Source organism: Nerophis lumbriciformis, linkage group LG05 (assembly GCF_033978685.3).
Source record: "Nerophis lumbriciformis linkage group LG05, RoL_Nlum_v2.1, whole genome shotgun sequence".
NCBI lineage: Eukaryota > Metazoa > Chordata > Actinopteri > Syngnathiformes > Syngnathidae > Nerophis > Nerophis lumbriciformis.
In genome coordinates, this window is record NC_084552.2 from 55,106,840 (window position 1) to 55,120,554 (window position 13,715).

The following is a 13,715-nucleotide window of genomic DNA, read 5'->3' on the forward strand; positions in this document are numbered from 1 at the left end:
ACCTTGATACCTCCGATTTCGGGAGGTGGGGGCGTGGTCGGGGGTAGGGCGGGGCGTGGTTGGGGGCGTGGTTAAGAGGGGATGAGTATATTGACAGAATTCACCAAGTCAAGCATTTCATACATATATATATCTATATATATCTATATATATATATATATTTATATATATATTCTGAAAATATGCAAACAAAACTGTGTTTAGATAATTGATACTTCAAACTTGCATAAATAAATATTAAGGAATATAACATAACTTGGCTTCTGAGAGTTTCAAAATGTAATGAATAAAATGCTAAAGTTGTTGATAAACAAGCAATTATTTTAATAATTAAATATGGTCATTTTAAATGAATTATTATGATAATTTAAAATCAATTATTTCAAATATGTTTATTTTAATGTATAATTCTATGGCTGGATGTAATAAGGAGTCACAAAAAATACAAATAAAAATACAATTAATTTTGATGTTTTTAGCAAAATATAGTAAAAATGTATTTAGTTTTTTTTTATTTTTATTAATAAATATATTTATTTTTAGGTAAAATAAACATAATAATACAATTTATCTCTAGTCTGGATGATTTAGTACTTGTCACCCAGTTGTCCTCCCGTCATGAAAAAAGGCTGTCCTCACTCAGGTCCACATGGAGCTGGAGGGGGCGTGGCTTCCAGCTCCGGCTGAAAATCGGGAGATTTCCGGGAGAATATTTGTCCCGGGAGGTTTTCGGGAGAGGCGCTGAATTTCGGGAGTCTCCCGGAAAATTCGGGAGGGTTGGCAAGTATGGCTGGCGTACCACACTGTTATGCAGTACGTCAGCAGGCTCTCGACAGCCGAGCGATGGAAGGTCACCATCAGCTGCCTCTCCAGTCTGTTCTTCCTCAGCACCCTCAGGAAGTGGAGTCTCCGCTGGGCCTTCCGGATGATCGCAGTTGTATTATGGGTCCAAGAGAGGTCAGCAGATATGAGGGTGCCGAGGAACTTGAAGGAGCTGACTCTCTCCACCTCCTCGCCGTTGATGTAGAGGGGGACGGGGTCTGCAGTGTCCTTCCTGAAGTCAAAAGATGAGTTCCTTGGTTTTTGTGGTGTTCAGTGCCAGATTATTCACTGAACACCACGCTGATAGTTTCAGGACCTCATCTCTGTATGCAGACCCATCCCCCCCTGTAATGGGACCCACCTCCGTTGTATCATCGGCAAATTTGATTATGGTGTTCTCCGGGTGGGCTGGACTACTATGGAATATTGATAGTCTTAGTTCATTTAGCTATGATTGTGCTTGAAAATGCTTAATTAAGGCCAAACATACGTAGAGTATGCTTCAAAACTTTGAAACGGACACTAGTTATATGTACCGCTTGACACACACAGCAGTGTTGGTCTCTGCAGGCCTGAACGCTATAAGAAACACTGAACCTGTAACAGGTTCAGTGTTTCTTATAGCCCGTGGTATAGGCCGTATAGGCAAATGCTAAGGGCGCCGTCCATCAGGGGGCGCCACGCCAGTGCCACAACTGTTGGAGAGAAAAAAAGAAAAGAAAAAAAAGTTGGTACTTCCATCCATCCATTTTCTACCGCTTATTCCCTTTTGGGGTCGCGGGGGGCGCTGGAGCCTATCTCAGGTACTATTATTTCTAAATACAAAAAATAATCCCACGTCATTTAAAATGCAAAGTAAAGCCTATTTAATAGAAATATTATTTGTTACAACATTACGCCCCCCCCCCCCCCCCCCCCCTCCCCCCCTCCCCCCGCACGGTGCGCCCCCTCCCTTCCCGTAGCATGACTCCTTTTGGACGTCACCACATCAAAAAACAACACAAGATGTCAAAACGGCCAAAACTGTCAGGTGCCCAGGGAAGAAAAAGAGAAAAGAAGAGGAGGAGAAACGAGAAAAAGACAGAGGTAGCACAGAGGTAGTTACCTATCTGCTACCGTAGCAGGTAGGTAACGTTAGCCTACATGAAATTATTTGTCTGTTACAGAATGTGATAGTAACCTGGCTTTTTAGCATTAAGCTAATGTTACATGATTCGGCAATTGCTAATCAATAAATAGCTAGTTCTGTTTTAACGTCGGGTTAATATTGTGGAGGGGGCTAAATTATTATGGAAAATAATAATGTAACATTCGGTAATTACAGTACTCCCACCTTACATTCATCTGGGACATTTGTATTAGATCTTTTAAGCAGGTGTTTTTTGTTTACATTGTTATTGCCTTCTGGTTAGCTAATGTTTGCCCTGCAGGTAATAGTCACTTTTCCACCCCTTTATATATTAGGTATAGTTGTAAGCCTAGTTGTTAAAGTGCACATCATTAATGTTAATTAAGCAATATCACATGAAAGGGAATGCTGTTTTTTAATTTGAGCACTGCTGTGATTCGGTAAGGAGCATAATGCTCACATGGCAACATGGAAGGACTTGGAGGTCCGTTTTGCGAAAGGACTCACAATAGATAAACAAGAGATGGCACTTGCTGAGGCTGAGAGAAAAAGGTGGCGTGAAGTTCAACATCGTTTGGTGGCAATAATTCAGTCCTTAGCTGAAAGAAACATGGCTTTCAGGGGGTCCACAGACACATTAAATAAACCAGACAATGGCAATTTTCTGAAAGAAGTGGAGCTTATGGCCAAATTTGATCCAGTGATGATTGCATTCGGTCTCCCCTGGGGGGGTTACCCACATATGCGGTCCTCTCCAAGGTTTCTCATAGTCATTCACATCGACGTCCCACTCGGGTGAGTTTTTCCTTGCCCTTATGTGGGCTTTGCACCAAGGATGTCGTTGTGGCTTGTGCAGCCCTTTGAGACACTTGTGATTTAGGGCTATATAAATAAACATTGATTGATTGATTGACATTGAAGCAGCATGTCAGTAGAGTAGAAAGTGGAGCTGGCAGTCACGTACATTATCTGGGAAAAACAATCCAAAATGAACTGATTGACTCCATCAGTTGAAGAATAATAAAACGCATTGTGGAAGAGATCAAAACATCAAAGTATTTCTCCATCATTTTAGATTGCACACCTGATCTGAGTCATAAGGAACAGCTCTCTGTCATAGTCAGGATAGTGTCAAAAGAAGACATACCACAAGTTAAAGAGCATTTCCTGGGCTTTCTTGTTGCAGAGGAATCAACAGGAGATCATTTGTCAACTCTCATCCTAAAACGGTTAGAGGAGCTTAACATTCCTTTTGAAGACTGCAGAGGACAGTCTTATGACAATGGGGCCAACATGAAGGGAAAAAATAAAGGTGTTCAGGCAAGGTTGCTTCAGCTAAACTCAAGAGCTTTTTTTGTCCTATGTGGTGCCCACACTTTAAATCTGGTAATAGCTGATGCTGCAAAAAGCTCACCAGATGCCCTTGGCTACTTTGGGCATTTAGCAAAGTTATTCAAGCTCTTCTCAGCTTCCACCCATAGGTGGGGTGTCCTCCTGAAACATGTTAAAACCACTTTGAAATCATGGGCTGAGACCAGATGGGAAAGCAGCACCACATCATTAAACAGTTGTTTGTACTACATTTTATTGTCTTGTTTCTATACCATATGTTTTATCAAAAAGTATGTTTTTCTTTTTTAAAGGCATGTCACGTGTTCAAATTGTGCTGTTTTTTTTTTATACTCATCACAATTAATTTCAGTGTGAGATTCGAGTGAAGAGCTCTGTCACAGAGCCAATTAAATGAAGCTGTGGTGCCGCTGTACAAAGTAGCTTGTTTGAGTAAAGTGTTGCTTCCTGCGTTGTCTTTTGCGCCGCTGGACTTTCCCATTCCTCTTTTGGTTTCACTCTCACAGGAATTTTTATTTTTTTTTTTAAATCATGCGTCATCTTTCACTGGTGAAAGAAAACGACAAAGACCGTGAGGGTTTTCTGGCCAATGTATTCGTCAGGGAAATACCGACGCTCGATTTCCCGTATCTGTGTTTTTTATTCACTTGAATTCTGCTGAAAAATGGCACACACACTCACACACACACTCACACACACACACACACACACACACACGCAGACACTACATGTGGCACACAGGAAGTCACTATGTTAGCATTAGAGTGTCTATTGCTTTGCTTAATGTCGATTTTAGCAGATGAAGACAGCCAGGCTGCCACTTTGCTATTATTTTTAGACGTGCGGCAAGTTTCCTCTTTCCTGCACCGTGCTGACTCACAACGAAACACACACACACACACACACACACACACACACTGTGACAAAGGAGGGTGAGCGGGGGTGAACTCTCAGCTTTTGTCTCCGTCTTGTCATGGTTTCCTTTATCATCGCCTCCACCGCGCGAGCACACACACTCACACACACACACACACACATACACAGACACACACACAGGCACACACACACACCCATGCTGTGCTTATAGAAGAAGTTCGAGCAAGTTTTAGCAGCTTTGACTTTCTGATCCGAAAGACAAAAGTTTTATTTTGGAGCGTGCCCTCTGACCAGACCAGAACCTCGATGTCACTTCCTGTCAGGCTCTTTCTGGTAAATCTATCGCTGACAGGAAGACGCGATGCGATTCAACGAAGTCCGAGTGTGCAATTTTTTTTTTTGGTCAGGTCACATGACACACACCCAAGTTGCCAGAGTTTATTGTGCGCCACCAATAAATACAATAATCAATAAATAAAAGGCATAATAAGGACTTTAAATAACGAATAAATAAGATTGATGGTCAGTTTGAAATAAATAAAATGATCAGTGAGCTTCGCTTTCGGTCTGGAAGGTTCTGGGCCATTTTGCCTTTCTGCGGCGCCGTTGGCGTCGCTTGTTCGCCAAGGAGCTGGCCTCCTCGTAGAGCCACGGCAGCTCCCACAATGCTTTGCTCCTGATCAGCTCATTGTCCACCTGCACGGAAGGGAGGTGGGCGGGGGGGGGGGGGGGGGGGGGGGGGGGGGTCATCAGCAAGAACATGCCTCTAAAGGTCAAAGGTCAGGTCTACCTGGATGTGTTGGAACGTGTGAAGGCCCTCCAGGAGCTTGTCCTGTTCCTGGAAGCGGAACCTCCTCAGATGCTGCACGCGCTCCAGGACGTAGCTCAGGTCAGCGCGCACATCCGCGCTCTCGTCGCCAGGAAGTTCCTTCAGCATGCGTTGGATCAGCTCCTCGTAAGTCTGCAGCGCCGCCGACAGCAGCACTTCCTTGGCCTGCCACAGAAAACTGACGTTGAGCTAACGAGCATCAACGCTGAACAAAAGTCTTGTACCTCCAGTTTGGTGCCCAGAAGATCTCTGGAGAAGACGGGTTGGCCTTTAAAACGTTCTCTGGCCGGAATCTTCTGTAAGCAAACACAGCATGAACACACTCGTACACACACACACACACACACACACACGTGGAGCCGTGACGCGTACTCACATAGTGCTGCAGAAGGTTGTGGATGGTTCTGTTAATCTTTTCGGGGACATGAGACGTCGCGACCTGAGAGGCCAAGAGGCAGACACACACACAGAGTGTGGTTCTAGCCATCGCCGCGGTAACCATCGTCTCCACAGCTTGTGTACGGCGGCCGGTCGCAGGTTCGATTCCCGGGTCGGGGATTGAGGTGCACTGGTTATGGTGCGTGAAGGCGAAGTGCCGACTTGATGGCAAGCGCTCACATTTAAAAGACACTCGCACACAACTGATGATTTAAGTGTGAAAATGTGGTTGACAATTTCCTTTAAATCAACAAAGTTCACAGGAACCCTCACCACCACCACCTCACACACACACACGCACGCACACACACGAACAATGCACATGACACACAATATGCATGACAGGTGTGTACGTGTGTGTGTGAGTGTAGGTGTGTGTGTGCGTGTTGGACAAAAATTTACACAAATTCCAGTGGTGAACAAGTACTATACGACACAGTATGATGTGTTCAAATAACGTAATCATACGTAACGTGTGAAAAGGGGACTTCCATCCAATAAAAAGAAAGTAAAAGTCGTAATAAATCATCAACAAAATGACAGCAAATGAACTTTAGACTTTTATTGAAATTGAAAATGACATTGGAAAGAAAATCGAATAAATATTTAAATTACTGCCAACAAAAAGTTTGCTGTGAAGAATAAATTAAAACAAAAACAGAACGTGAGGAATTAAATAGAGAACAAATATATTAACACAAAGCCAAGGCGGAAGGAATCATGGCAGGGGCGGGACCTCAGTGGGCGTGGTCACAATGCGTGAGCGAATCAGAGTAGCCGTATTGTAGACCTCCAGGAACTTTAGACTTTTATTGAAATTGAAAATGATATTGGAAAGAAAATTGAATAAATATTTAAATTACTGCCAACAAAAAGTTTGCTGTGAAGAATAAATTAAAACAAAAACAGAACGTGAGGAATTAAATAGAGAACAAATATATTAACACAAAGCCAAGGCGGAAGGAATCATGGCAGGGGCGGGACCTCAGTGGGCGTGGTCACAATGCGTGAGCGAATCAGAGTAGCCGTATTGTAGACCTCCAGGAACTGGGCCAGTGCCGCCTTCTGGACCATGATGTCGTCCACCTGTAGAAGCACACACACATTAGATGGTGTGTAATTAGCCAGCTCTTAGCTTGTGCTGCAAAACACTAAACTTAATGGGGCCCTATTATGCAAAAACAACTTTTCTTACCAAGTGGTGCCTGCTGTTGTGTATTTGGGATCTGCATAAGTCCCGCAAATTTGAAATCACACCGTGAAGGCATGGCGGAGATATCTATAAAACAATCTCGCCTTTCTTCCTACTTTCGGGAAACGAGCAGTTTGGAATTCACCCAGTTGGTGGCGTCAGCGGATTGTCCATATATTGTATAGTAGAGATTTACCCAAAGTGCTTTGCGCGTAGTCCGCGTTGTAATCAATGAGCGCCTTCTTTTTTTGCTATCTCTTGTTGCGGGGCAGACTGGCTCGTACAGGCACATGCATCCTCCACTGTTGCCATTTCTAATACCAATTAGCGCATACCGCATTTTTCGGATTATAAGTCGCAGTTTTTTTCATAGTTTGGCCGGGGGTGCGATTTATACTCTGGAGCGATTTATGTGTGAAATTATTAACACATTACCGTAAAATATCAAATAATATTATTTATCTCATTCACGTAAGAGACTAGGCGTATATCAGCAATCGTCACACACACACGTCAACCAATAAAAGTTTGGCGAAGGCGGGTCATGGCAGAAGTAAGCGACGTACCGAAGCGGCGCATTGTCTACCTTTGGAGTTGGCAGAGTTGTTTAGAAGCGACACCGAGGAAGAAGATTTCATGGGATTTAGCGATTAGGAGTGACAGATTGTTTGGTAAACGTATAGCATGTTCTATATGTTATAGTTATTTGAATGACTCTTACCATAATATGTTACGTTAACATACCAGGCACGTTCTCAGTTGGTTATTTATGCCTCATATAACGTACACTTATTCAGCCTGTTGTTCACTATTCTTTATTTATTTTAAATTGCCTTTCAAATGTCTATTCTTGGTGTTGGATTTGATCAAATACATTTCCCCCAAAAAATGCGACTTATACTCTAGTGCGACTTATATATGTTTTTTTCCTTCTTTATTATGCATTTTCGGCCGGTGCGACTTATACTCCGGAGTAAGGCTGCAACAACTAATCGATTATAAAAAAATAGTTGGCGATTAATTTAGTCATCGATTTGTTGGATCTATGCTATGCGCATGCGCAGAGGCAATTTTTTTATTTAATTTATTTATTTATTATTTGTATTTTTTTTATTTTTTTTATAAACCTTTATTTATAAACTGCGACATGTACAAACAGCTGAGAAACAATAATCAAAATAAGTATGGTGCCAGTATGCTGATTTTTTCCCCCCAATAAAATACTGGAAAGGATAGAAATGTAGTTTGTCTCTTTTATCCGATTATTAATCGATTAATCGAAGTAATAATAAAGATTTTCTAAGTCTAAGTCTAAGTCTAATCGACAGATTAATCGATTATCAAATTAATCATTAGTTGCAGCCCTACTCCGGAGCGATTTATAATCCGAAAAATACGGTAGTTTGAACATATCCGTCAATAGACCGGCTATGGAAGCGCTAAAAATTACAGCAAAGAAGAAGAAGACGATGCAGTCAAAGTGGAGCTATGTAAATAAGACCGCCCACAAAATGGCGCATCCTGAAGAGACGGTCAGAAAGCGGCTTGAAGATGTACAATTTTGACCAAAAAAACCGTCATTAAATGTCATGTAGACCACAAGGATGTGTTTTAAATGTAGAAAGAAAATCATAATATGACCCCTTTAAGTAGATTAGGCCGACCCCTGGGACCTTTGCCCCCTTTGGGCCCAAGTACTTTTGACCTGGCACGGACCTTGAGTGTCTTCAGCGTGTCGAGCGCCTGTCTGGCGCCAGGTGCGGTGCAGTGCTGCAGGTGTGCCCTGAGCACCCGGGTCTTGCCCTGCAGCTTCCTGAGGTCTTCCTTCAGCTGGGCCCGCTTGGCGAGGGGCGCCTGGTCCAACAGGGACGGCGAGCGCTCCAGGATGCTGTTGAAGATACGCCCGTACATGGACAGTGTGGCGTTCAGCACCTCGAGGATCTCGTGGCTCTGTGGGGGACAATGCAGAACATATGACCTTTGACCTTAACCTGAAATCATTTTAGCTTTTAAATATATTTTATAGTTTTATGTTTTACATTTATTTTATACTTTAAGTTTTTAAAACGATTTTTTAATGTTATTATAATCCTCTCACTTGATACTTTGTTTAAAATATATTTCATACTTTTAGAATATTATATTTAAATAGATTTTATACTTCTATAGTTTTTTCATACTGTCATATTTGTATATTTTAAATATGTGTTTTTTTGTTTTTTTTTCATACTTATATAATATAATTTTTTGGTTCTCATTTGATGCTTTAACAGTTTTTTAATGTCTTTGAAGAGAGGGACAAGCGGCAGGAAATGCATGGATGGATGGTTGTTTTAAATGCATTCTATAATGTATACTATTCTTATATATATATATATATATATATATATATATATATATATATAGTTTCTGTTGTTTATCTGTTATACAGTGCTCAATACCGCGAAACAGGCTTGTAGGGCTGATATAGCCTCCTATGTTTTTTCCCGACCTAACGTATATATATATGTATATATATATATATATATATATATATATATATATATATATATATATATATATATATATATATATATATATATATATATATATATATATATATATATATATAAATATAAATATATATATATATATATATATATATATATATATATATACACATATACATACATACATACATACATATATATATAATTATATATATATACATATACATACATACATACATACATACATATATATATAATTATATTTTAAGACTATTTAGCATTTTTAAAGTATTGTTTTTCAAATATATTTTATACATGTGCGGTATACGATTGTTTTAAGTGTATTTTATATTTCTGAAGTATCGTTTAAAAAATATATTTTATACATGTATATATATTTATATATTTATACATGTACTATTGTGTTTAAATTGTATTTTGTATTTTTATAGCAGTGTTTTTCAAATGTATTTAAGACATTAATACTATTGTGTTTTAAGTGTATTTTGTATTTTATAATGTGGTTTTTCAAATTTATTTCATACATGTATATGTTCGAATTGTGTTTTATATTTTTGTGCTATTATTTTTCAAATACATTTCATACATGTACTCTATTGTGTTTTAAGTGTATTTTATATTTCTTATAATATGATTTTTCAAATACATTTCATACATGTACTCTATTGTGTTTTAAGTGTATTTTATATTTCTTATAATATGATTTTTCAAATATATTTAATGCATGTACTGTATATTATTGTGTTTTAAGTGTATTTTACATTTCAATAACATTGTTTTTCAAATATATTTGGTAGAGTGGCCGTGCCAGCAACTTGAGGGTTACAGGTTCGATACCCGCTTCCGTCATCCTAGTCAACACCGTGGTGTCCTTGGGCAAGACACCTTACCCACCTGCTCCCCAGTGCCAACCACACTGGTTTAAATGTAGTTTAAAGATGCAGATAATGGCTTTCACTATGTAAAGCGCTTTGAGTCACTAGAGAAAAGCGCTATATAAATATCATTCACTTCACTTCACATGTACTGTATACTATTGTGTTTTAAGTGTGTTTTGTATTTGTGTACGTTTGGGCTTTATGCATATTTCATACATGTACTTTATACTATTGTGTTTTAAATGTATTGTATGTTTTTGAAACATTATTTTTTTTAATTATATCTTTACATGTATACTATTGTGTTGTATTTTGTATTTTCATAGTATTGTTTTTCAAACGTATTTCATATATGTACTGTGTATTATTGTGTTTTATGTGTGTTTAATATTTGTATACTATTGTTTTTAAGATATATTTCATACATGTATATGTTTTAAGTGTGTTTTATATTTTTGCACTATTATTTTTCAAATGCATTTCATACATGTACTCTATTGTGTTTTAAGTGTATTTTACATTTTTTATATTATGATTTTTCAAATATGTTTCATGCATGTACTGTATATTATTGTGTTTTAAGTGTATTTTACATTTCTGTGACATTGTTTTTCAAATATATTTAGTATAGTGGCCGTGCCATTATCTTGAGGGTTCGATCCCTGCTTCCGTCATCCTCGTCACCACCGTGGTGTCCTTGGGCAAGACACTTTACCCACCTGCTCCCCAGTGCCAACCACACTGGTTTGAATCTAGTTTAAAGATGTAGACAATGGCTTTCACTATGTAAAGCGCTTTGAGTCACTAGAGAAAAGTGCTATATAAATATCATTCACTTCACTTCACATATACTGTATGCTATTGTGTTTTAGGTGTGTTTTGTATTTGTACACGTTTGGGCTTTATATATATTTCATACATGTACTTTCTGCTATTTTGTTTTAAAAATATATATTATGTTTTTAAAACATTATTTTTTTTAATTAATTCCATTGCGTTTTAAGTGTATTTCGTATTTTCATAGTATTGTTTTTCAAACATATTTTATATATGTACTGTGTACTATTGTGTTTTATGTGTGTTTAATATTTCTATACTATTGTTTTTCAAATATATTTCATCCATGTATACTAATGCGTTTGAAGTCTATTTTTGTATTTTCATAGTATTGTTTTTCAAACGTATTTCATAAATGTACTGTGTACTATTTTGTTTTATGTGTGTTTAATATTTTTATACTATTGTTTTTAAAATATATTTCATCCATGTATACTAATGCCTTTTAAGTCTATTTTTGTATTTTCATAGTATTGTTGTTCAAACATGTTTCATATATGTACTGTGTACTATTTTGTTTTATGTGTGTTTAATATTTTTATACTATTGTTTTTAAAATATATTTCATCCATGTATACTAATGCATTTGAAGTCTATTTTTGTATTTTCATAGTATTGTTTTTCAAACGTATTTCATATATGTACTGTGTACTATTGTGTTTTATGTGTGTTTAATATTTTTATACTATTGTTTTTCAAATATATTTCATCCATGTATACTAATGCGTTTGAAGTCTATTTTTGTATTTTCATAGTATTGTTTTTCAAACGTATTTCATATATGTACTGTGTACTATTGTGTTTTATGTGTGTTTAATATTTTTATACTATTGTTTTTCAAATATATTTCATCCATGTATACTAATTCGTTTGAAGTCTATTTTACATTTGTGTGATATTGTTTTATGCATGTGCTGTGTACTATTGTGTTTTAAGTGTGTTTCTATTTTTATATATTTGTTTTTAAATATATTTCATACATGTACATTATTGTGTTTTTAATGCATTTTTTATTTTTATAGTATTGTTTTAAAAATATGTACACTATTGTTTTTAAAGTGTATGTTATCCTTTAATGTTGCAAAGATATTTTGTGCATGTCAAACATGGCGTTTGACAATCCTCTCATTGGTTTCATTAAAAAAAAATCTCAGTATTAGTGGGCCTGCAAGCGATAGGCCGCAGGTTTGATTCTTGCCATAAAAAATAATAGTCGCTGCTAAGTCATGTGACGTGCTGTACCTGGCAGGTGTTGACGGTCCTGATGAGTCCCATGAAAGGAGGCGCGCCGGCGATGTCTTTCTTCCTCAGCTCCTGAAAGACATCGTAGTGATGAACAAAACATGCCAAAATAAAAGTTTAGAAGCTCCAAGAAGGAGCCCTGAGGGTCACCGGCAACTCACCAACACGTCTGAAATGGACTCAAGTGTTCGCCTGATTTCGGGATGCTGTCCCGTGTGATTGGCAAACACACCCATTGTTCCCATCAGGACCAGTAGACACAAGCATTGTGGAGACATGGCGGCGCGGCTTGCAGGTTCTGAGAGAAGACGAGCGACGACTTTTCAGGTCAGCTCGCTCTCTGCAGCAGGTTTTATAGCTTGTTGTCATCATCATCGGTGCGTTTGTGGTCTGTGGCTTCGCATTGAATTCAACCGGTCTTTGCTCAATGCGCGCATACAGAAAGTCACAAACGCACTCCCTGCCTCAGTTTCCCCTCATCGCCACTATGCTGAGGATACTCCCTGGTCACTGTGGTTTGCCGTCAGAGATTTTGTAGAAATGTGACCAAGACGAGTGAGTACCTGCGGTTCAAAGTGTGTTCAGGTTAAAGGTGGAAACACATCTCCTGGAAAATGAATAGACTCCTCATTTTGTTGCCGTGTGACACTGGGCTAGGCATGCCATGCTAAGCTGCTAGAAGGTTAGCGCTGTGTTCATTTACAGCTTTTTTTAGATTGCTAAAAAGCATTGTTTGTTGTGATGCGGGAAGTTTATGTGGACGAAACAGGGAAATCATTGACAACCGGCCTTTGACAAACGGAATTCCCCGGTATTAATCAACAAAAGTACGCATTCCATATCGAGTAGTCAAGGGACGCACTTTGTTATTTGTATTACGGTGAGACTACAATATGATCTGTGTACAGCTCTGGTAATGGGTACATTCGCACCCACCTGCACAAATGTACTTCAAAATGTAACAATCGAAATAAATATGACTTTTTTGTTTTGTTTACTAGGGCATGCATACAGGTAAAAGCCAGTAAATTAGAATATTTTGAAAAACTTGATTTATTTCAGTAATTGCATTCAAAAGGTGTAACTTGTACATTATATTTATTCATTGCACACAGACTGATGCATTCAAATGTTTATTTCATTTAATTTTGATGATTTGAAGTGGCAACAAATGAAAATCCAAAATTCCGTGTGTCACAAAATTAGAATATTACTTAAGGCTAATACAAAAAAGGGATTTTTAGAAATGTTGGCCAACTGAAAAGTATGAAAATGAAAAATATGAGCATGTACAATACTCAATACTTGGTTGGAGCTCCTTTTGCCTCAATTACTGCGTTAATGCGGCGTGGCATGGAGTCGATGAGTTTCTGGCACTGCTCAGGTGTTATGAGAGCCCAGGTTGCTCTGATAGTGGCCTTCAACTCTTCTGCGTTTTTGGGTCTGGCATTCTGCATCTTCCTTTTCACAATACCCCACAGATTTTCTATGGGGCTAAGGTCAGGGGAGTTGGCGGGCCAATTTAGAACAGAAATACCATGGTCCGTAAACCAGGCACGGGTAGATTTTGCGCTGTGTGCAGGCGCCAAGTCCTGTTGGAACTTGAAATCTC

The 13,715-nt window shown here is 38.4% G+C and overlaps 2 protein-coding genes across 2 annotated transcripts in view; both read right to left on the reverse strand.

Moving 5' to 3' along the window:
* Positions 1 to 4,723: 4,723 nt before the first annotated feature.
* On the reverse strand, positions 4,724 to 5,564 carry LOC133606993 (interferon gamma-like). The gene is made up of 4 exons (XM_061961496.1): positions 5,383 to 5,564; positions 5,231 to 5,299; positions 4,968 to 5,171; positions 4,724 to 4,873 (listed from the first exon to the last, which is right to left on the reverse strand). The coding sequence occupies exons 1-4, from the start codon at positions 5,506 to 5,508 to the stop codon at positions 4,724 to 4,726; spliced, it is 549 nt and encodes a 182-aa protein (XP_061817480.1). The 5' UTR covers positions 5,509 to 5,564.
* An 846-nt stretch (positions 5,565 to 6,410) lies between these two features.
* Positions 6,411 to 13,715, reverse strand: part of LOC133606994 (uncharacterized) — a 30,316-nt gene continuing 23,011 nt past the window's right edge. Inside the window, exons 6-10 of the mRNA XM_061961498.1 lie at positions 12,615 to 12,666; positions 12,265 to 12,401; positions 12,104 to 12,175; positions 8,353 to 8,586; positions 6,411 to 6,530 (exon numbers count right to left, since the gene is read on the reverse strand). Of these exons, the coding sequence (XP_061817482.1) occupies positions 6,411 to 6,530; positions 8,353 to 8,586; positions 12,104 to 12,175; positions 12,265 to 12,401; positions 12,615 to 12,666 (615 nt within the window). The remainder of the gene's footprint in view (positions 6,531 to 8,352; positions 8,587 to 12,103; positions 12,176 to 12,264; positions 12,402 to 12,614; positions 12,667 to 13,715) is intronic.

Coding starts and splice junctions, on each gene's coding strand:
- LOC133606993 (XM_061961496.1), bottom strand. CDS start 5,508: ATGGTTACCGCGGCGATGGCTAGAACCACACTCTGTGTGTGTGTCTGC. Junction 5,300..5,382: donor ACAACCTTCTGCAGCACTAT/GTGAGTACGCGT, acceptor TGCTTACAGAAG/ATTCCGGCCAGAGAACGTTT. Junction 5,172..5,230: donor TTCTGGGCACCAAACTGGAG/GTACAAGACTTT, acceptor TTTCTGTGGCAG/GCCAAGGAAGTGCTGCTGTC.